The sequence below is a fragment of the Equus quagga genome, chromosome 3 (assembly GCF_021613505.1).
Source record: "Equus quagga isolate Etosha38 chromosome 3, UCLA_HA_Equagga_1.0, whole genome shotgun sequence".
Taxonomy (NCBI): Eukaryota; Metazoa; Chordata; class Mammalia; order Perissodactyla; family Equidae; genus Equus; species Equus quagga.
In genome coordinates, this window is record NC_060269.1 from 61,014,560 (window position 1) to 61,039,645 (window position 25,086).

At 36.6% G+C, this 25,086-nt stretch overlaps 1 protein-coding gene across 2 annotated transcripts in view; it reads right to left on the reverse strand.

Annotated features, from left to right (window-relative positions):
• Positions 1–539: 539 nt before the first annotated feature.
• The window catches only part of MTMR9 (myotubularin related protein 9), a 58,672-nt gene continuing 34,125 nt past the window's right edge, over positions 540–25,086 (reverse strand). For both annotated transcript variants that reach the window (XM_046656742.1, XM_046656743.1), the window contains 4 exons: positions 23,026–23,167; positions 20,738–20,958; positions 8,780–8,931; positions 540–5,062 (listed from right to left, as the gene is read on the reverse strand). In XM_046656742.1, the coding sequence (XP_046512698.1) occupies positions 4,899–5,062; positions 8,780–8,931; positions 20,738–20,958; positions 23,026–23,167 (679 nt within the window). In that variant the 3' untranslated portion in view covers positions 540–4,898. The remainder of the gene's footprint in view (positions 5,063–8,779; positions 8,932–20,737; positions 20,959–23,025; positions 23,168–25,086) is intronic.

The window sequence follows — 25,086 nt, forward strand, 5'->3', positions numbered from 1 at the left end:
CACAATCTAGGTGAACAGTATATAGGAGATCATTGCAGTATTTTGCAACTTTTTTGCTGACCTAAATTTATTCAAAATATATACAGCAGTTTTAATTGAGACACTGCCAAAACCTTCACAAATATTTGAAAAAATTAAAATCAGCCTACAGACTTACCAGCACTTGAATATATTCAAATTTTATCACCATTGTCTATAGAAATTTAACACTAGTATCTGTGCAACAGTCCTCTGAAGCAGAGGGGGAACACCACAGACAAATCTTACACACTAAGATAACAGTACCACGTTCGAGACGACTGTTCCTTCATTCAGTAAACCAAGCTTGACAAAGCAGCCAACTCAAGATGAATGATTCCAGTTTTAGGACAGAGGTGAACTAACCACTTAGGGAACATTACAAATAATATTAAAATGTTACATAGACTTTAAAAAGTTCAGAATTTTTCCCTAAGACTATATACAGACAGGTTCACAACACAGAAACCTGTACTTCCAGCACTCTGAGGTTTTAGCAAAGCATACATCACAGACACATCTGCCATACAGTGCAATTTTATTGTGTAAGACATGAATAATAGTGCACTTAAATCCAAGAGTCACATTCAAATATATCAAGAGTACAATCCAAATACCCAGCTATTGAAGAAATACATATTCTTTTTTTTCTTATACAACTAAGTTGTGCAAGTACAACATTTTTAGTGTAGATGGTAATTGATCTAAGAGGATTCTGAAGGATGAAACTCAGGGTGTACTTGTGTAGAATAATCCTCTCCAAAGACATGTGCATTTTACAAGTGAAGCAAGTGTCCTGGGCAGACAGACACAGGCAGTGTTGCACAACTTGTTTTTATTACAAATCACAAATACAGTTAATCTGTGTATCCACAGATAGTTCAACAGAATGGTCTAAAAGTCAGTAAGCTCTTAGCAGGAATTATTTTTCAGGATAATGTAGTGTCTACAGTGAGCCCCACTATCTTTCAGTAAATTAAGCAGAAACTACACTTCTGCAGGGTAGCTCAAAAACAGGAAGTTGGGTTTCTTGAAGGGAATTTGGATAACAAGTCTAGACTTTCTGAAACCTAGTCCTAGAGTTTCAGAGGGTCTCCTCTGGACTATTGGTTTAAAGGAAGAAGATGCTGTGGACACTAGATTATACAGACTGAGTGAAGGCAGAAGTAGTTTTATTCAAGAAAACAAAAATTAGAAAACTGATACTGCAAGAAAATTAGCATTTCATATCATCTGGAATAAACATTAATGGAGAAATCAGTCTTTTTAATGTTTTTTGTTAAGATGCTGAATTACATAAAAACACTATTTGATAATCACTTAAGATACCAGCTCTGGAGGGGGAAAAGATCTGACCCGTGTTAAAGAGAAAGCAATAAGGAATCTATGTTGTCTTGAGGTATAGCAGAAACCTGTATCAGACGTGCTGAATGACTTCATTCTCCGGTAGATTTCAAAGCTGCCAGAACAGGGGTCAACTATTCTAAAAAGTGCCCATTTTTTTTGTCCAGGAAATAACTTTCTGATAAAGAGTGCTCATAATATCCTCATGCAGTTTTCATTCATTAAAACTGGAGATGGGTAGATATCAAAACTTTTGCTTAGGTTAAAGTCTGATACTAAGTGACCCTGATGACCTAGTGAAGACTGACAATTCAAACAGCTAATCCTGAAACTAGATCACCTACAAGAGTCACACCTTTAAGCAGATTTTTTAAAATGCAGCAAAATGTTCCTCCTATTTTTCACTTCAAGAGACAACTACTGGTCAAATCTTTTCCATGATATTGATTTTTATTTACTATAAATTCTGACTGAATCAAAGACTAAAATCTCACTAAACTTCATCCTTTGAAATGAAAAGCAATGACATCACCTCTGTAAATCAGGCTTCAGAGTTCAAAGAAAGGTTTTTAAATTCCCCAGATAGGATCTGAAATGACTGTCTGTTGTCTTTCAAAGTTTTCCTGAAAAGTGCTTTAAAATCTTGCTTCAAAGGCCTAATTTTTCTTAGAAATAAAATACATTTACAGGTTGTTTTACACCTATTAAATTTTAGAATTTCTGCTGTTTTCTTCCCATTTAATGAAATCAAAATGAAAAATTTTGACCAATTAATTATTAAAAAGTATTACCACCCAAAAAGCTACAGCATTTTTATATAATCAACCAACTGTGTTCTTCTGATTCTTAAAAAATTATTAATTTAAATCTAAGGATCCTTGTATTGCTGATAGAGGACTGTAGTAATCCTTTTTATTTTTAAAATATTCTTTGTGGGGCCTACTTTTTGCATCCCAAAAGGTAAACCAGCCTTCACCATAAATGAATATGGAAGATGCCTAATATACATGAACTTGATTATTCTCACTTGATTATTATTGGCACCTATGGGGCAATTTACTTGCTCACTTTCTGCCACAATTTTCTTCATTAAAGTTTTTAAAGTCAATGGCAATTCTCCAAACGTAATGTTTAACAAGTATCTTCTCATGCGTACATCCATTGTATGTATTCTTCTCATCCAAGGGATGGGTAACTTAATAATATTAGTAAAAACCCTCTTCAAGTTATATTGATAGTGCACTTGTTTTTGACAGAGTTTTAGAGTTTGGGAAGACCCTAATATTTGCATTAGATGACTCCTTTAAAAGTGCATTGATACCAAAGTTTGTTTTTACAATCTATAAACAGAACTGACGTTTGGACAATCTCTAATTATAAATTAATACTAAAATGCAAACTTGTCCAAATAGCTTAAGACTGCTGTCCCAATAAGAGAAAGAAAAGAAACTGAAACACTATGCTACTATTGTACTCTGGCTCGCACAGAAAATGTTCATCAGGAAGATGGGGATAAACTGATGGCATATAGTCTCTCCATGACCACACCTATGAAAACACCCTCCAAAGTTCCCACCCAGGGAAGCCCTACGGCCAACCAACATCACCAGTGAGAGTCACTTCTAAAGAACCACGAAAGAAATCTCTAGATGGTTTTCCTTATGGGTCTGTTAACTGAGAAGAAAAAAGCTCCTTCTTCCTATCTAATCTTGAGACAAAAATAGGAGAAAATAAAAAGGTCAACTGCGTGAACAAATGCAGAACAATTTCGACAGGCCATAAAAAAGCTATGGTATTTCCCCTTTTAAAAAATTACTACAGATATTTCACATGACACAGAGATATCTATAGCAAGACAACGTCTCCTCTGCTCCTTGCTTACTAGCCTTCTGGTGAGGGCTTTAACGCCCTGAGATTCACAACCACAGTCCAGGCAAAAACCAAGCTTAGAGGAGAAGGCAGGCAAATGGACCAAAAGCGAGCTGACTGTGGATTGTTGTCTAGCCTTCTGCTACAAGTCGAGGAAACAGAAAAAAGATAAAGCGTAGGCAACTAGAGATGGAAAGTATTTGCCACTTTCCAAGGTTTCTTAATGTGGTCATAAATTTTGCTAGAGTCAATTTTTAAAAATTATATTTTTAGCTCAATACATAGCTCTAAAGCAGGGTTCAGTTTTGGTGTGCTTCACTCTGAAATGGTTATGTACAGATGGGGGGGAATGGTATTAAAGATTACTCTTCAACTATCCTTTTAAAGGAAAACTAGAATTGATAGTATTTGTTAAAATGAGAAGTGCCACAAAACAGAAACATACATGAAAAGCACTCAACCGCAACCTTTCAGAGTTGTGGGCATAAACCAGCATAGCGTAAATATAGTCATCACTGTTTCTCTAACGTCGAACCACTTCAAATCTGTTTCTGAAGTTTAAAACATAGCTGCATCATGTTCATAAACTTTCACCTCTGCTTAAATTATATTTGCCTAACATATAATAGACAAATCAGCAGAGTCAAGATAAATTTTCAAAAGGCTCAAGCCACCATGAAAGTTTTAACCTTAGTATTAGTAAACTCTTAGAATACTTAGAACACAGTATAACACACACATACTTACAGAAACCAGAGCAATAAGAACTTCAGACAAGGGGAGTGCATCTCTGGTTTAAGGAAACCATATTTGTAGCTTAAATGTAACAAATTAACATCTATTGTAAATGATGGTTTAATGTTATATCCAGCATTTGATACACATTTAATATTTATGGTCAAAAACCTGAAAAACCAATTCAACAGTAACGATATCATATCAGTAACAAATTCCTACTTGATTTCTATATTGCACATACTTTTAGTGTCTACTGTTAAAATAAATTTACCTCTTCTTAATGTAAATATCAGAAGACTATACCTGTTGCCCTTGTAAAAATAATTTACCTTGAATAAATATTCAGATTTTCCTTTCTTGACAAACCAGAATGAGAATGAATTCAGCTTCATTAGTCCAAGACTATTTTAAAGAGAATGACTATTTTATGTGGCAAAGATACTGGAAATGACATGTTAAAAAGGAAATTCTTGGTTTACCAACCATTTCAGTTTTGAAAAATATTTCTATATTCAGAATGGTTAAAAGTCTGATCGTGTTTTAACCAACAAATACTCCCTAAAGAGATTAATCATGTACCCTTGACTGGTGTGGAGCACTGTTTGGAAAGTGAACACAGAGAAAAGCTTATGATGAAATGGTGTATAACACGAATGGCATTAAACAGGTCATCTGTTTCACATAAAATAAAATGACTAGCACCTCCTTCCTGCTCCCAAAATGAAGAGGCCTAACAGGCCACGTGAAACATGAATAATTACAGTAAGTTTCTTTCATAAAGTATTGAGAAATCCATTACACTAGAGGTTCCCACATCCAAAGCCTTACGTTCAAGGCTATTGTGTAAAAGTGAACTGAAGGGCAAAAGGAGAAAGAGGTGGGATACAGGTCCGGGAAGGTCCTTCTGAAGAGTGTCAGGGGGCAATCTTTCAGGGACTCTCCTGCATCCCATCCTCAGTTTCCAATTCTGCCAACTGCCTCCTAAGGATATTTACTTTTGCTTGTAATTCCTTGTTATATTCAATGATGTTAACCATTTCTTCATATGCTTCATCCAAATACTTGGAGGATCTGTTCCAACGTAAGAAAATACCTATTGAACCCAGGAAAGGAGAAGAGGAGGGAGAAAGATACATACAATGGATTAATATTATACTTGTGGATAATATATAATTCCATGCATTATACGTTATTTTTTCTTTTGTTTCACAATGCACAATCTATGTTTTATTATGTGCTAAAATATATAGGAATCTTGAGGTACCAAAAGAGTGCAATTAAATACAGCATTCAGGGGACCAGCCCCAGTGGCCTAGTGGTTAAGTTTGGCAAGCTCTGCTTCAGCAGCCCGGGTCTGGTTCCTGGGCGCCAACTCACACCACTCATCTATCAGTGGCCACACTGTGGCGGTGGCTCACACACAAAATAGAGAAAGACTAACAGATGTTAGCTCAGGGTGAATCTTCTTCATCAAAAAGAGGAAGACTGGCAATAGATGTTAGCCCAGGGTGAACCTTCCTCAGCAAAACAAAACAAAAAACCAGTATTCAGTAAGTCCCTATTTCTATGTACATACTCATTAATTCTTTAAAAAACGCCACAAAATTATTAAATAGATCAAAACACTGTTCTGTGATATACTCAGGAAAACAAGCTAATTTATAATGCTAGTTTCACAATACATTTTTTTTCCACAATTATAGAACTTTAGCCAGATTGGTAAGACTTCCCACAGGTGTGAAATCATTTTCACTGGAAAAGTAACAGTGACTGTAAAAACAGAACCACATAAATTATTATGTAAAAGCCTAAACTTCAGCACTCTCCTCTCTCTTACTTAAGAGGCAGCCTTCCAATTCTCTAGGCAATTGCTTCTTTCCCCAAATAAAAACAATTATCCTTCTATGATGGCCTAACAGAGACATTTTCTCCTCTACACAGACCTGCATTAACTACATCATCCCAAAATAATTGCTTAAAGATATTCAAGTAAGGAAGTACAAAAACTTTTCAGGCTGCAACATGTCAGCAGCTGGCAAGTCCACAAAGGTTTTATGTTCATTAAAACACTTTCTAGAAACCAAACTGCCCTGGGCCCTAAAGAGTCCTTCTGTATACGCCCAAATGCTACTCTCTATCAGAAAAGGAAAACAGAAACATAAAGACTGACTGACCTGTGTTGATTTTGCTACTATGTGAACCTATTTTTAAAATCCTGTTCTTCAATACAAGAATTACCTAATATTAATGGTGAACTATGATGTAAATATGAACAGCAGAGAGACATTTTAAGCTAGAGAGTAGTATCACTGTGCAATCCATATACCTACGAGAATATTTTATCTAAGGTAGAATTTCTGCCAGTTCCAGTTCTCAGCTGAGGAGGCACTAAACAAACACGGACAGTCTGTTCCCGAGGGAATGGCAGGGGTTCATTCATGTAACCACAAAGATTTCCTTCTACCACTTAATCCCTGAACTCTCAATGAGGTTTGGTAAAAACTAGTTAAATCAGCCTTCAGGCCATCGAGCTCCCAAATGGGGCTTTTCCCTCAAGTAGCGAGTCTCTCATTTCAGCTATTAAACATGACAGTGGCTTTTAAGTGAACTGTCCCATAAGTCTTAAACAAGAAGCATAGCCATAATCTCTCATTTAAGAGACCATTTATCCTGTGCCTATGATCATCTACAACAATCAAGAAAGCAAGCAAGGAGAAGTTCTAAGCAGCCCAAAATTCCCACAGCACTAACGTGCAGGCTCAGAGAACCTCCAGACCATCCAAGGCTATTTTATTTTCCCACAATTCTAATGAAGGGACATCTCAGAAGAGAAGATTAAAGCATAACCTGAGGGAGAAGGAAGCAGCTAATGATAGATACACCAAGAGGAACAAGATGTGAGAGCCGACATCCAGAGAAGTGACAGAAACAGACTCAGTTTCAAACTGGGAAAGCAAAGCAATCTGAGACCCTTTTACACGTAAAGGGCAAACAGTTTTCCTCACGTGAGTTGCTCTTGAGGGATAACATATTAGAACACAGTAACATATTAGAAACTGACATTTGTGCTAATTCAGTTCAATTTACCAAACAGCTACCATTCCTGTGTGGATACATGACACTGTTTGATACAAAGATGAATAAAGATGTGCTGACTACCTTCAAAATGACTAAAATGAAATTAAATGATATTTATAGTCTTTGTTTAATGAATGGCTAGACTGTTTTAGATAGATTTTTGTTTTTCTTTTAAAAATCAAGCTTTGGGGGGCTGGCCCCGTGGCCGAGTGGTTAAGTTCGCGCGCTCCGTTGCAGGCGGCCCAGTGTTTCGTTGGTTCGAATCCTGGGCGTGGACATGGCACTGCGCATCAGACCACGCGGAGGCAGCGTCCCACATGCCACAACTAGAAGAACCCACAACGAAGAATACACAACTATGTACCGGGGGGCTTTGGGGAGAAAAAGGAAAAAATAAAATCTTTGGAAAAAAAAAAATCAAGCTTTGGTATTTAAGGAGATAAGCTTCAGGAGTGTGAAAATTTATTGCAGGTAAAACGCCTTCTTTAGAATAGATTTGAAAATTAAGCATGGATTATTGTTCCACATGAACAATGAGATATCTGCATTACTGCATTGATGGCTGGCATTTGTGCACATTTACAGAAGCTCACTAATGACTAGCTCATGTAATCCTTCAACAACATTTAACAGAAGAACTGATCCTAACGACCGTCTAGTAAAGGAAACAGATAAAAACCATCTCCTGGGAGCTTACAATTTATTCCTGTCCCAGGAACCTACCAACTTTCTCACACAAAAAGTAATGCACCTTCCCTCACACCCATTAAGACAGCCACTACCAAAGGGGAAAACCCAGAAATTAACAAGTGTCGGCAAGGACGTGGAGAAATCGAAACCCTGTGCACTGCTGATCGGATGGGAAAATGGTGCAACTGTTATGGAGAACAGCATGGAGGTTCCTCACAGAGTTAAACACAGAATTATCATATGACCCAGCAATCCCACTTCTGGGTACAGACCCAAAAGAATGAAAGACAGGATCTTGAAGAGATATTTGCACACCTATGTGCCAAAACGTAGAAGCAACCCAAGTGTACATCAGTGGATAAATGGGGAAACAAAACGTGCTATATCTATATAATGGAAAATCATTCAACCCTAAAAAGCAAGGAAATCCTGTCACATGCTACAATAGGAATAAACTCTGAGTACATTAAGAGATAGAAGCCAGTCACAAAACGACAAATACTATATGAGTCCACTCACATGAGGAACCTAGAGCAGTCAAACTCATAGAGGCAGAAAGCAGCATGTAGTTGCCCGGGGCTGGAGAGAGGAGCAATGGGAAGTTGTTTAACGAGTATACAGTTTCAGACTCACAGGATGAAAACTTCTGGAGATCTGTTTCACAACACTGTGAACATACTTAACAATACTGAATTGTACACTTAAAAATGGTTAAGTTGGTAAGTTTTTTTTTAATTGCAATAAAAAAAAGTAATGTTCCTTCTTATCTTCCCTTAATAGGGAAAATATCCAATATGAACAGCAGTATCCACTAAATAAGCACTGTTAATTTCTCAAATGGGGACTGAAAAAAAAGTGACTGGATAACTGATATGAAAGAGAAAACCATGCCTATATTGAGAAAAAAATAATAATTACACCCAGGTCTGAGGGTCAGGTCCACCTCACTATCTTTAAATATCAACAGCAGCATGTACTCACGGGCAGTCGAGAGAGCATCCTTGACTATTAATAAAAAGTTTGCCAAGGAGGCACGGCTTACCTTCCCATAGGTGAAGACTCTGTGGAGCAACTGACGGCCAGATGACAAGGTTGTTGGCTTCAAAGAGAGGACTGGTGAACTTCCTCAGCTCACTGGGCCGGTTGACCCAGGACCACAGAGACATCGTTTTCTGCTGTAGCTTCAACTTACATCTGATCAATAAAGAAAACTGCCATTAAAGCATACAATTTATAATCGCCACTATTAAATGCCTCCTCCTATTAGGACAATTTCTTCTCTCTGTATGTTAGAAGGCACAATACAAGACTTTTAGTAGAGGAACAAAACATTGTACAATAACAATATTTGTGGGGCCAGCCCACGGCCAAGTGGTTAAAGTTCCATGTGCTCCACTTTGGTGGCCTGGATTCCTGGGTGTGGACCTGCTCCACTCATCAGCCATGCTGTGGAGGCATCTCACACACAAAGTAGAGGAAGACTGGCACAGATGTTAGCTCAGGGCTACTCTTCTTCAAGCAAAAAAAAAAGAGGAGGATTGGCAATGGATGTTAGCTCAGGGTAAATCTCCCTCACAAAAAAATACATATATTTGTCAGAAAATTCAATGTGTATTATATAACTCTCAACAACCACAAAACAAACACTATTTTACAGGCTTCCAAAGCCAACAATAAGGATAAAATCAGAATCTGGTCATGTCAGGTTCACTGTTAAATATTAACCCAGGGAAAGGTACTATATGCAAAAGTCCATTAATTTATCTGGGAGTGTATTTTAATTTAAAATAGCTAAATACTAAAAAAAGTTTCTAACTTTTTTGTTTTGGAGAAGACTAAAATGTAAAGACACAAAAATCATACATATCATACGGAGATTGAGCCAAATTTCAAACAAAACAAAATTTTTAGAGACAGCTTTTAGAACAAATAAATTACATGTACATAAAATGGCTGTCAAAAATTAAAAATAAATATGTATCTTGATGTAAATACAGATTTAATCTACATTTATATAAAATGAACGGTTCTCATTAATAATCATGAAATTCTGTAACACTTTATCATGGAATAAATTGGTGGAGATGGAAAGTGAAATGGCATTATTTTAGAAAAAATAAATTTTAACAAGGATTTAAAGGTAACTTGTGGTAAACCTTACATTAAACAAATAGATGACACATTCAATTTTCACAGGAGTATGTTTAAGTTGAAATTTTACTGTAAACTTGGTTTTCTCTGAAACTACTTGATTACTTATAAGCTTCATGCAAGTTAATTATGTGCATTCTTTTTATGCTAGCAGTAAAAAGAAGGTACATAATCACAGAACCCATGCGGCACTAGAATTTAACTGCTAGGACAACAAGTCCCATACTGGGTCCCAGGAACCGGGCATGAAGACAAGAGACCACTGCACCCACTGCTCCTCCAGCCGCCTGCCCAACCCCATGGCCAGCCAATCACTGAAACTTTTCCCGCTGAGCCCGCCCCACACAGCTTCAGAATCTTTCTCAGTCAGTACTCCACCAAACAGGAGTCAGAATGTGAGATAAAATCTATTTGTGATCTCTTTACTGAAGGTTGGTTCTGAGGGATATGAACAGGAAATCACCAAAAAGAAGTCCATCGTCTAACGTAGCATTTAAATGCTGAGTTAAAGTGATACACGTTGCTTTATCAAAGGGTGTCTTAAAGCCTTTAATGATTGTTTCGTGACTCTCTGGGAGGGGACTATATTATGCCACATTCCCCAAATCTCCCTGACTATGTAAATCACCAGTTCCCCTCTCCCCCCATCAGAGCACAGTCCAGGGCTAAGTAGAATGTGCTTTAAGAAACGGTGGGATAGGATATTGGATTCCTGATCGATTCAAGTGCCATGAAAACAGCTGTCTCTGTGATGATTATTTGGATATAATCTTTGCTCTCCTAAAAAACAAACCAACCAACCCAAACCAAAATAAAAACAGTAAAGCCTCTTTTACACATACAACTTTGTTTTGTTCAGCATTTTAAAAGCATACCTGACCATGGAATCCTTTTTGGTGTAGTATCTTTTAACATCCCTTGGTACTAGTGTCTAACAAAGGAATGGTAAACAGGTTTCATCTCACATGCTGACTCCCACTTGCTAGAGGTTACCAATTATTTTTCCTTTTTTTGCATCAGATGACACAGAGCATGAATTACCTGCTGTCACATTCAGTAGAATCAAAGAGCCAGCCAGAGTAATTTTGTGGCTCTGAGTCAAAATGCCATCAGTGGTCTATTCTAGGCTGCTGGCTGAGCTGGTGACAGATTCAAGGAGGAATGGATGAATGAACCAACATTTTTTAAATGCCAATTAAGTGACAAGTATCAGGCTAGCAGTTTACACATGTTGATTTATTTGATCCTCACTAAAACCCAATATGGCAGATAGTAATTTTTGCCTTTAACATCAGAAGAAACAGATTCAGAGAAGTCACATGGCAACTAAGTGGCATAGTGGAGATTCAAACTCCAATATTCTAATTTCAGTCTTGAACTTCTTCCATTAAAGTACACTGGAGAGAATGAAAAAGGGCTGATGACAATGAAAAGAGAAAAGTGCCTAAAGTTTCTTGGGGCATAGTTTAAAATGTTGCATTTAGGAGTGGGACTTCAGGAGTGGCAGAAAAGGACCTCCATATATCGTCTCCAAAAAGTAATGAAAACAGTGGCAAAAATAGTCAAAATAAATATTTTCACAACTGAAAATTAACAAAAGGCTTGCAAGCATCTGAGAAGCATTCACCCAAGAAAAACTACTGAATCTCTGGAAGAACAGCAGGATTTGCGGCATCGGTCTACTGCCAACACCCTTTCCCCAGCTCTACAGTATCACTGAAAAACAGCAGCCTTGCAGCCACTGGAGGGGCAGACCAGGTTTGGAGCTCCTCAAAAAGTACCACCCCAGAACACTGTCACTACTTGATATACGTCTTGCAAGGTCCCTGGCCAAGCCTCCTCTGCAGAGTGTAGTAGTTATTTGACTTGACTCAGAGTTCTCTCTGAAGGAAAAGTCCTACCACCCAAGGTATTTGTCAAAAACAATGAGCAGAAACTATGTAGTAACACAGCTGCCTGAGGCTGCCATATCAGTTGGGGCAAATAAGAGGCTGGCCAAAATCATAAAAGAAAGATTTAGGAATAAGATCTCCAAAGGGGGGCTTTGAAAAGCTCTGACATATGCCTGAGAATTTAAAGGGGTGTGCATGTGTGCATGGCTGTGCACATGCCCAGAAAACACTTGAGACTGCTCCAGTTTTTCTCCTCTAGCTGAACTTGAGGCCCTGTTCAAGCTGAAGGCTAAAGCAGAGTTGCAAACCACCCAAGTGTTGAAGTCATGCCCAACACACACACAGAGCCCCTCAGCAAAGGGTGAAAGACTCCTTCATTCAAGACATTTAAAGAGGGCTCTGACTAATTGTTAGCTGACCACTAAGCTAGCTACCTGAGCAGAGACTTCAGTGGCCGCACACTATAGGAGATATAAATTTTACAGAATTAGTCCAGGAAAGTGATTAAACAGAAAGACAGACAAAAAAAGAAAAACAAACAAAAATGCAGCAACAACAACAAACCCTTGCAGGATAGGGGGATCTAATTTCCAGATTCTCCATATTATATTATCTAAAATATCAGTTTTCAAAAAAATTACAAGACACACAATAGACAGAAATGTACAGCCTATACACAGGGGAAAAAAACAGTCAAAAGGAACTGTCCTCAGGAAAGAAGGAAGATATATTGGATGTACCAGACAAAGACTTTACATCAGCTATCACAAATATGTTCAAAGAACTAAAGAAATAGTACCTTAAAAATTAAAAGAAAGTATGACAACAATGCCACAACAAACAGACAATATCAATAAAGAGACAGAAATTATAAAAAAGAACCAAATAGAAATCCTGATTTGAAAAGTATAATAACTGAAATGAAAAATTACCAGAGGAGCTCAACAGTAGATTTGAGCTGGCAGAAGAATGAGTGAACTTGAAGACAGGTCAATTGAGATTACCAATTTCTGAGGAAAAGAAAAAAAAAGAATGAAGAAAATTGAAGAGAACTCCAGAAACTTGTGAGATACTATCAAGCATACAACACATGCAGGCACAATGGGAGTCCCAGAAGGAGAGAAGAGAAAGAAGCAGAACAAATGTTTGGAAAATAATGTTTCTAAACTTCTCAAATGTGATGAAAAACACTGATCTACACATCCTAGAAGCTCAAAGAACTCCAACTGAGACAAATTCAAAGTAGTCCACACTTAGATACATCAAAATCAAAGTGCTAAAAGCCAAACAAAAAGAGAATTGTAAAAACAGAGAGAGAAAAATGATTCCTTACAGACCAGGGATCCTCAATAAAAATAACTGTCAGAGAGCAATGGTTGGAGATATTCAAAGTGATGCAAGATAAAGACTGTTGACCAACATGTCAATATCCAGCAAATTATGCTTCAAAAATGAAGGAGAAGAGTGACACCAGCAAAAACAGCAGAGCAGGGAGCAAAAAAGGCCCATCCCTCCACAGAAACATTGAAAAATCAAGCAGAAACTGTTAGAATGAATTTTGTCAGACCTCTGGGAAATGTCAAAAGCTTATAGCACACAGGTAAACACAGAATCAAGGAAATGGTAATTTAAAAACAACAGGAGAGCTTTACGGCATTTTCATTTGCTCTTGCGCCACCCACTGCCTAGCTCACGGAGGTCTTGAAGATGGCAGCCCATGTTCCCAGTATGGGACCCTGGTCCCTGGCTCCAGAGGGATGAGAGCAGTCCTCATTTACAAAGAATTGTGTCTGTCTGTTCTAATCTGTCCAGGGGCTACCTGAAGCACTTGTCTTTGTTACACCTAACTTGGAAATCACTCTGGGCAGAAAAGCCAGGCATTCCTAGAAAACATTATAATGCAAATGAACAACCTGCAGTCATGTGGAAGAAAAAACTATGGTCGAAGGATACAATAGGGCATCAAAAGCCTGGGGAAAAAGTTTGTTTGGGAAATCAGGGCACGCAAAGGTGCCTGCGTATACTGAGGAATTTAGAAAGCCACGTGCACTCCTAAGGCAGGAAACATACTCAGCAAAGACCTGAGAAGATCCCAAATTTTCAGCTCTGGCTGCTCTCTAGGCTTAGTGAGAGCAGGAAGTGAAGGCTAAGGCCTCACTAAGGACTGAAAGAATATTCCAGCACAAAGTCAATCTGTAAAGTCTGTGAGAGGACTTTTTTTCTTTGTCTTGAGTTGTTTTCCTTTTCTCTTTTCCCTCCCTCTTTTTCACACTCTCTCTCTTTTGGCTCCTGGAATTCGAGGAAATTGCTGTCAAGACACTAGCTGAACACAAACTAAAAGAAGAGATACTTCAGAGACCACACATGAGAAAGAAGACACATTTTACAAAAATAGTTTAGAAAATAAATAAACAAATAAACAGCTGCAGCCTACAGCAAGCAACAAAGACAAATTCCATGGAGTGGGAAGAATCTGATTTCTGGAGAACCACGTCATAATATTTTAAATGTCCAGATTTAAAATTACAAATGATGCAAAAAAAAACTAGGAAGTATAAGCCTATTCATAGAAAAAAATTAACAGAAATTGTCCCTGAGAAACCACTGACTTTGGACTTAATGGACGAAGACATTAAATCAACTGTCTCAAGAAATGCTCAAAGAGCTAAAGAAACTATGAGCAAAGAACTAAAGGAAACCAGGAGAATAATGTTTCAAAAAAGAGAATATATCAACAGAGACAAAAATTCTAAAATGGAACCAAACAGAAATTCTGGAGCTAAAAAATACAATATCTGAAATAGAAAACTCACTGGACAGTTTCAATAGCAGATCTGAGCAAACAAAGATGAAGATTAGTCAATGGAAATTACCCACTCTGAGGAGAAGAATGAAAAAAGAATGAAGAAAAATGAACAGAACCTAAGAACCTGTGGTACCAACATATGTAGGAGTTACAGAAAGAGAGGAGAGCAAGGGGCAGAAAGAATATATAAAGATAATGACTGTTTGTCAATTATACCTCAATACAGATGCAAACAAACAAAAAGAACCACACACGAAAAAATTAAGAACCGAAAACTTCTTAAATTTGATAAAAGACATGAATCTACAGATTCAAGAAGTTCAATGAACTCCAAGAAGGATAAAGGCAAAGACAGCCACACTGAGATACATGATAATCAAACTGTTTAAAGCCAAGGACAAAGAGAATCTTGAAAGCAGCAAAAGAGAAGCAACTCCTCATGTACAAGGGATCCTTGTTAAGATTAATAACAGATTTCTCATCAGGAATCATGGAGGCCAGAAGGAAAGCAAAGACATTTTTAAAGTGCTGAAAGAAAAAAACTACCTACCAAGAATTCCACATCCAGCAACATTATTCTTTAAAAATGCAGGAGAAATTAAGACATCCCCAGATAAATACAAACTGAGGGAGTTCATTGCTAGTATACTTGCTTTTACAAGAGAAATGCAAAAGGGAGTCCTTGAAGTTGAAATGAAAGGACACTAGGCAGTAATTTGACGTGATATGAAGAAATGACTCCTGTAAAGATAACAACGTAGGAAGGTAAAAAAGTAAGTCATTATTGTATTTCTGGTTTGTAACTCTTTTTATTTCCTACATAATTTAAAAGACATGAATAAAAACAATTATAAACCTATGATAATGGGCCTACAATGTATAAGGATGTAATCTGTAGGTAGAGCATATGGGGGGCAGAACTATATAGGAGCAGTTTTGTATGCCACTGAAATTAAGTTTGTATTCAAACTAGATTGTTACAAATTTAGGATGTTAACTGAAATCTGCCTGGTAACCACTGAAAAAGATTTTTAAGATATATACAAAAAGAAATGAGAAGGGAATCAAGATAGTACACTATTAAAAAATCAATTAAACACAAAGGAAGGCAAGTAATGGAGGAAACGAAGAAGAAAAGAAGTACAAGACATATGGAAAATAAATAGTGAAATGGCAGAGATAAGTCCTTCCTTATTAGTAATCACTTTAAATATAAATGAAGTAAACTTTCAAATCAAAAGGCAGAGATTAGCAGAATGGATTAAAATACATGATCCAACTATATATTATTTACAAAAGATTCAGTTTAGATTCAAAGACGCACAAGATTGAAACTGAAAGGATAGAAGATTTTCCATACAAACAGTAACCAAGAGAGAGCTGGGGTGGATATATTACATCAGACAAAATAAACTCTAAGAGAAAAACTCTTACAAGAGACAAAGAAAGACATTATATACTGAAAAAAAGGCCAATTCATCAAGAAGATATAATAAATTATATATGCTCCTTACACCAGAGCCACAAAAATATATGACGTGAAAACTGACATCACAGAATAGAGAGACAATTCTACAATATAGTTAAAAACATCAATATCTCACTTTTGATAATGTATAGAATAACCAGACAGATAAGGAAATAGAGGATTTGAACAAAATATAAGACAAATATAGAATACTCTACCCAACAGCAACAGAATACACATTCTTCTCAAAGGCACATGAAACACTCTCCAGAATAGACCACATTAGGCCACAAAACAAATCACACAAAGTATCTTCTCTAACCAAAACAGAATGAAATTAGAAATCAACAACAGAAGAAAGACTAGAAAATCCATAAATATGTGGAATTACATAACACACTTTTAAACAACCAATGGGTTAAAGGAGAAATTAGAAAATGCTTATAGATGAATGAAAAAAAAACCCCACAACATGCTAATACAACTCATATGGATCTAGTAAAAGCAGTGCTCAGAGGAAAATTTATAGCAGTAAACACCAACATTAAGAAAGAACAAAGGTCTTAAATCATTAACCTAACTTTATGCCCTAAGGAACCAGAAAAAGAAGAGCAAACTAAACCAATGCTAGCAGAAGGAAGGAAAAAATAAGATCAGAGAGGACACAGACAAAACAGAAAATAAAAAAACAACAGAGAGCATCAATGAAACCAAAAGTTGGTTCTTTGAAAAGACCAGCAAAAATTGTCCCTTTAGCTAGAATGACAAAAGGATTATAAGAGAATACTATGGATAATTGTACATCAACTAATTAGATAATCTAGATGAAACAGACAAATTCCCATAAATTACCTAAACTGACTCAAGAAATAGAAAATCTCAACAGACCTATAACAACAACAAAAAGAGACTGAATCAGTAATAAAAAATCTCTCAACAAGGAAAAATCCAGGAGCAACGGGCTTCACTGGTAAATTCTACCTAACATTAAAAAAAGAATGAACACCAATCCTTCTCAAACTCTCCAAAAAATAGAAAAGGAAGAATACTTCCTAACTCATTTTATGAAGCTATTATTACCCTGATGACAAAGCCAGACAAAGACGTCACAAGGAAAGGAAACTACTATAGTACGATATCCCTTATAAATGAAGATGCAAAAATCCTCAACAAACTACTAGCAAACCAAATACAACAGCATATTAAAAAAGATTATACACCATGACCAAGTAGGATTTATCCCAGGTATGCAAGAGTGGTTCAACATAAGGAAATCAATGTAATACAACATATAAATAGAATGAAGGGAAAAAAACACGTGATCATTGCAATTAATGCAGAAAAGGCATTTGACAAAATCCATCTTTTCATGATAAAAACACTCAACAAATTAGGAATAGAAGGGAACTTCCTCAAACAATAAAGGGCATTTATGAAAACACCACAGTTAACATCATACTCATTGGTGAAAGACTGAAAGCTTTCTCCCTAAGATCAGGAACAAGACAAGAGTGCCTGCTTTCACAGTGCTGTTCAACATTGTACTGGAAGATTATCTGAAAAGAAAAAGAAAGAAAAGGATCCAAATTGGAAAAGAAGAAGTACATCTATCTCTATTTGTAGATACCATGATCCTATACATAGAAAATCCCACAGAATCCACACAAACTACTAGAGCTAATAAACAAATTTGGCAAAATTGCAGGGTACAAGATAGACACAGGAAAAACAGTCATGTTTCTATTCACCAGCAGAGAATACTCCAAAAAAGATAAGAAAACAATTCCATTATAATAGCATCCAAAATAATAAAATACCAAGAATAAGTTAACCACAAAAATGAAATATTTGTATACTAAAAACTATCAAATACTGCCAAAAGAAATTAAAGAGCTAAATAAAAGGAAAGACATCTGTGTTCACGGATTGGGAGACTTAGTATCACTAAGGCAGCAATACTACCCAAAGCGATCTGCAGATTCAATGCAATCTCTATGAAAATTCTCTTACAACTCAACAATAAAAAGGCAAATAACCCAATTAAAAAACGGGCCAAGTATCTGAATAGATATTTTCCCGAAGAAGATACACAAATGGCCAACAAGCACATGCAAGACGATCCACATCATTAGTTGTTAAAGAAATGCAAATCAATATAATGAGATACCACTTTACACTCACTAGGATGACTAAACCAAAAAGGCAGACAATAAAAAACGGTGAAGATACAGAGAAACTGGAGCCCTCATACATTGCTAGTGGGAATGTAAGAGGGTGCTGCCACTTCGTTTCACAGTTCCTCAAAATGTTGGTTACTATATGACCCAGCAATTCCACTCCTAAGTTTACACCTAAGACAAATGAATACATCTTCACACAAAAACTTGTACACAAATGTTTGATGCATCATTATTTATGGTGGCCAAAAGGGGAAAACAACCCAAACGTGCATCAACTCATGAATGGATATATCTATACAATGGAGTATTTTTCAGTAATGGAAAGGAATGAAGTACCGATACATTCCACAACATGGATGAACCCCGGGACCGTTATACTCAGTGAAAGAAGCTAATCACAAAAGACCACATACTGCATGATTTCTTTTATATGAAATCTCCAAATAGGCAATGTATAGACAGCAGATTAGTGGTTACCAGGGGTTAGGAGGTAGAGGGAGGGAGAATGCATAGTGACTGCTAATGGATATGCGGTTTGTTTGGGGGGTGATGAAAACGTTCTAAAATTAGATTTGGTGACGGTTGCACAACTCTGAATACACTATGTACTAAAACCCACTGAACAACATACTTTAAATGAGTGAATATTATTGGAAAGTGAATTATATCTCAATAAAACTGTGTAAAAAGGGTTGCATTTTTCCTTTTAGTTGAAATCACCTTTCACCAAGAAGTTTCAGCGGTTTTTAAAGATTTTTTTTATAGGACCAGCTAATGTTCCAATGTCCCAAATTCAATAGGTTCAAGTAATTTTAGACTTTGTATTCATAAGAAACCTTAAAACTTCTATTCTTTCGGATATAATATTTAAAAGGAAAAAAGTATGGTCATTGCTTTCTCTTAGGTCATCTCTTCTAATTAAACTCTCTATTTTGACTAGCAAAATTCTCTATTTTAAAACAGAGGTGAACAGAACTATAAAGTCAGGAAGCATTAAACTTTCTACCTATTTTTAATAAGGAAGAAAATACAAAAAAATTATTAGTAAGTTATGCTTTATTTGGATTAACTGTGGAGTTACAGAATAGTCTCTGGAGTGGGAAAGTGAAATATTTATGACATCTCTGAGACAACTCAAATCCTACTTTTTAGAAGTAGACCTGTTCTGTTGGCATAAGTACTGAATGTAAGTGTAATAACATAAGTATAATCATTACCAGAAACTCAACTTAAAATGACATCAAAACACCAGAAGTAAATTTCACTAAGAGAAAAAAATGTGGTACAATGTTCGAAGATTCATTTAAGCCTAAACTGTTAATAAACACCCAAGGGAAAACCCTACTACCAACCCATCCGGATGTTTTTTACAAGGTTCAATTTTATAATACCACTATCAGACATTTCAGCTTGAACATGCCTACAAATAAGTGAATCCTGTCCCCATTCCATACTATTATCAAGAAAAGCACTCACAGCAAGTACCCTTGGGGGTAAAGAAGAAACAGTATAGATTATAAACACATCCATTAAATTACCTTTCTAATCACACTGATCACAGGAATCAAGTGTGGCTGCTGTAGCAGCTATAGCCAAAGCACAGTGAGAAAACTATGGTGACTGAGAACTTTCTAGAGCACTCAAATAGTTCTAAATTTCTTCCTACTTCTGAACACAGGATGCTGTAAGAGACTCTAATGTTCAAAAATTTGCCAATTCAGCTCTGAGCAAAAAACATATATTGCTCTAGGTGCTTAAATTTTAAATTGGTCAAGATGTAGTAATCCCATTCGTGAAAAACTGTTAATTGTTTAAATTTATTATTCAACTAAATGATGCCATCTACCAGCCAAGGAACAAATCCTATCTCCCACCCAGAGGAAGCCTTTTGAGTGTACCCAAATGAGAAGACTACCAATTAAGTCCCTTTAAAGATCATTGGGATGTGAATCTTCTAAATAAACCTATAAACTTGGTGTCTGAGCTGTGAAGTGAAATTGTCGCTCTGGGCCTGAGGACAGTTTCTAGGTGTAACAGAGAAAGTTGGAACAAGATTAGGAAGACCTGTACTATAGCTATACTTTTGGTGACCAACTGGCTGTGTGTCCCTGGACAAGTCATTTAACTTCTCTGGATATTATCTTCCTAATCCATAAAACTGGATAGAAAGTAGAGTTGGATTATATGTTATAGCTTCTTCCAGATGTTAGATACATGATCCTATATAAGAAAATTAACATTTAAAATGGTTGCCCAATTTACTCAAAGCTTTTTAATCAGTGTATGGACTAATTTTAATCTAACAGAAGGAAGTCTAGGATATGCTCTCAGCTAGCTAGTGATAGGCTCATAACAGGAATACACTTCATGTAATTTAATTTATACTAACTGTAACCTCTAACATCTTGTAAATAACATTAATGTAGAACCAAATCCAGGTCTCTTGTAGGAAGTGACCAAAACAACTAAAAATGAAATGGCCCCACATGAGCAATGTACCCACCTTTCACTTTCATTGTTGCCCAGAAATGTTCCAAACTGTGAGGCGTAAGCGTGCTCAAAGAGCATGATGAGGAAATTCTCGTTAAATTCAAAAGAACAAGGGAACTGACGAAGTATCTGCCACACACAGTCCAAGAAGAGAAGGAATACAGGCGACTCCCACTTCTGCTTACTATTACAATAGGCTGACTGTGCACAGCGCTGCTGGAATGGGTGACCAGCCTACGAGAAAAGATGGAAATGTGACAGTCATATCCTAGTGGGATCACATTACAGCACATTCTATTAATAGTGTTTCACAAAATTACAACAAAAGTCATTAAATGAAACTGTGTAATTCAGGTGGCTTGCTGTTTAGGTTAATGATTTCTTGATTTAAAACAATATTTAGCGGGGCTGGCCCCGTGGCCGAGTGGTTGAGTTTGCACGCTCCGCTGCAGGCGGCCCAGTGTTTCGTTGGTTCGGGTCCTGGGCGCGGACATGGCACCGCTTGTCGGGCCACGCTGAGGCAGCGTCCCACATGCCACACCTAGAAGGACCCACAGTGAAGAATATACAACTATGTACCAGGGGGCTTTGGGGAGAAAAAGGAAAAAAATAAAAAAATAAAAACATAAACAAACAAACAAAAAAATATTTAGCAGCTAATAAGGAAAAAGACACAATTTTCAAATACTTAATGAGGCTATGCAGTTAAGACATAAACATAAGAACAGCAATTGTCCTTGAAATACCAAATGGAAGAATAATGAACTTCAGTAATGAAAAACATAAATCTTTCTAGGTCTGAAATTTGGAGCACAGGCAAAGGATATAAGCTCTTCAGGTATAAAATGAAAGACAGCTATCAGCTTCGATCCATCCAAAGCATCACTGATTGTTGTAAGCTACATAAGCCTCACCACTGAATAGAGATAAAGATGGGGCTCTCCCACACAAACTGTATAAGGTCACTCCTGATATTAAATCTTTAACTACATATGAAAAAAGTTACCATCATGAAGAGGTCTTTATGAATATTTTTAGATTAGAGATAAAGCTGTCCTTAGTTTCCATGTTTTCCCAAAAAGAACTGGAAGAGTCTGCCATCTACTGACCAAAGGAAATTTAAGAATCATTTGGCTCTCTGGCCTGCCCAGAACCTGAGTACTGACCTTATCCCAAACCTGGTTTATCTTTGGGTCCTCATAGTACTGTATCTGACAAAGATAATGCCATGAACATATTCCAGTGGCTAATGGGATTTTGATCCCCACTAAAATGGTAATATATAAATAAGTAAATCATACTCGTTTGTTTGTTTGCTATGCATCATGAGCAATGTAGCTGAATAGATTTTCACCAAATGTTTAGGACGGTCTCACTTGAACAGAGAGAAAGGTCAGCTGTCAGGCAGGGTAGACATGGCAAGCACAACAGCACTGACACATAACATATCTGAACTGTAACCAGAAGGGCCAGAAACGATTTTCCTCCAGAGATACTTCCACTTTCAAGATACATCTACGCATTTATTTCCAATCACATTTATTTACTAAGTTACACACAGCATATAGACTCATAAATTAATCTCTGACTTGGAGGATTTCCATCTATTTTATGAGATCTTTATTTTAGTTGTCATTTGACATTAGGTGACAATACTGTGTTGTATCCTGGGGATAAACAGATGAATTGGACATGGTTCTCTGGCCTCAAAGAAGTCACTTTATTTGGGTCTAGTTCAGGAAACATGGCATGAAGAAAATGGATCAATTTCATCTGTGAAGGAGGTTAAGGTCCCAAAGACATCATGAAAGAAGTGACATTTAGCTGGATCTTAAGGGATGAGAAGGATTTCACCTGGCTCGGGAAGAGGACAGGAGGAAGCCAGACCAGCAAAAGGCAGAAAGCGCTAAAGCATACGCTTTGTGTTACAAGTCTCTAAGTCCCCTCGCCCCCAGCTTGTGTCTGTCATCTCTAATAAGACTAAGCTCTGCAAGACAGGACTGTGTTTTCCCTCGTTCGTATTTGCCCTGTGGGTAACAAAATACAACTAGTAAGGGTCTGCTAAGGGAATGAAGTGCCAAATGAGTAATATAAGCAAAGAGAGATCCAGAAATTGAGAGGGCAGTAAAGATTACAAACATTTATTGAGAGGAAGATGGATTAATTGTTCCCCAGAAAATTAAACACACAATTTAAACATTTTAATCGATTGAAATTTCATAGATTATATCTGCTCACACACACCAGAATCATAACATCAACTATTAGCAGTTGCTCTGCGCACCAAATAGCTTTTCTTACCTGCAGCCACTCTCTTTCTATCAGGGCCTCAAAACCACGGATGGTCCTGCTTCTTGGTTCCAAGATGATCTGGGCCAGGGAGGTGACCTGAAGTGTGGAATCGGTTCCTTCTGTTCCATGAATCAATATGGATGCTCCTTCCCTGACAGGAAAATCCAGAGTACAAATGAGATACTCCCAACATGGTCAATCAACTCTGTTAATAATAAACATTTACTGAGTACAATATTTCAAAGTCTTATGCATTCTGCACTGTCTAGTAAGGCTTAGAGTCTAAATAAGGCATATGAAGAAAGCTTCCCTTGGGAAAAAAATAAAACTATGAGTCCCAAATTTCACGTGGCAAGAACCCCTTAAGTTCTAACAAATTTCACAGAAACTGTTAGCTGAATTTTTTCTCCCTTTATAAAACTGAAAAGCAGTCCTTATCTCATACAGTAGGTGCTTACCTCTTCTGCTTTAATAGTTGATTAAAGCCTTTCCTCATCAAACCTAGAAACATACACTTAAAGCTATTTTTCTCTATCTATCTGACCTTGATTCTACCTTTCCACCATCAGCTGACTGTAAGGACGCCTTCATAAACTGCAGTGGATCTAGGAAACAAGTCCCAAACCACTCTTCGAGAAACATGAAAAGAAGAAGAAGCAAAAAAAAAAAAAAAAAACCCATAAAACTATTAATCTAGAAAGTCTGTGGCAATGATACCTCTATACCACAATACTTAGGAGCCATCTGAGACTACCTTATTCTAAAGAGAGTGAGAGAAAACACTAAAAACTAAATTAACTACATCTTCTCCCCTCCCCTTCTTCCACCTCTTTTTATTGAAAGGACAGAGAAGAAAATTTTGCAAAAAAGGAAAATAAGCTCACCTCTTTCACATAAAAGTTTCATGTTTGGTTTCTACTATTAATTCTTTCCCCATGTATGTATATACTTTACATAGCTATAACAAAAGGTAGATTTCTTATTATTTCTACTTTTGTTATAAACATTTTCCCATGTTTCTATGTCATCTTTAGAAGTATTGTATTAATGGATATATAATATTCTATTAAGTGATAAACGACCATTTACTTAATCCTCTGGCTGGACATTTAGGTTATTGCCAATTTCTGTTACACTGTAGATAATGTACTTAGCTTTTCTGTCTTTGAATTTTTCTTTGAATTCTGTCTTTCTGAATTATTTAAGAGTTCTTAATTTAAAAATAAGAATCCCTGATGTTCACGTATGGTTAGGTTAACAACCTCATTCTTAGGGTGAAATCTAATGATTAAGCTGAAGGGTATGAGCAAGTATTTTAAAGCTTCTGAATATACTGAATATGTATCTTAGTTATCTGTGATATATTCTGAATTCAATTCAATTAATTTAAGGTCTGTTTTTACATTTTGAGTAATTAATTTTAAGGGCAGACTTTTATGGAGGTATAAGTAATAAACTAATATGTATCAGAAAAGGGAACCCAAACATGGCAAAATAAACCAAAACCTTCAACTCTTCTAAGAGTGTGGAAGTCCCTGTTTGTTTAAGATGGCCAGCCCAAACTAAACAAAGGCAGAGATGGCAAACACTGTTCTGTACCTAAGGTTGCTTTGATCTGCATCATCTTGTTATTATGGCTGAAAACCATGACAACATGGTGTTAAGTGTCTATAACAATTCACGTTTTGTAAGAAAACAGAAGCCTCTGTACTCATCATGTAAGGGGAAACCTTTTTAACTTAGGTTAAAAAGAAACAAAACCTTTAATAGTAACACCTCATCATTCTGTATTATTCTTTTCTCTACCACAGAACTTTGGTCTCTAGCTCCCATATTTTATTAGATAAACGAGCTTTGCCTAAAATAAAGGTTATTGACAGCCTTGGAATCCTGACACCAAGAGTCTCTACCCATTTTTGGTTCTGTCACTATCTCACCACAGGATCTTAAGCAACCCATTCTATTATCAATTTCTCACTAACCACAAAAAAATTACATATATATTTCCCCAATTTGGAAGCATCAATAAAACAAATTGAAGTCTCAAAGAAAAGTGCCATCCAACTAGGT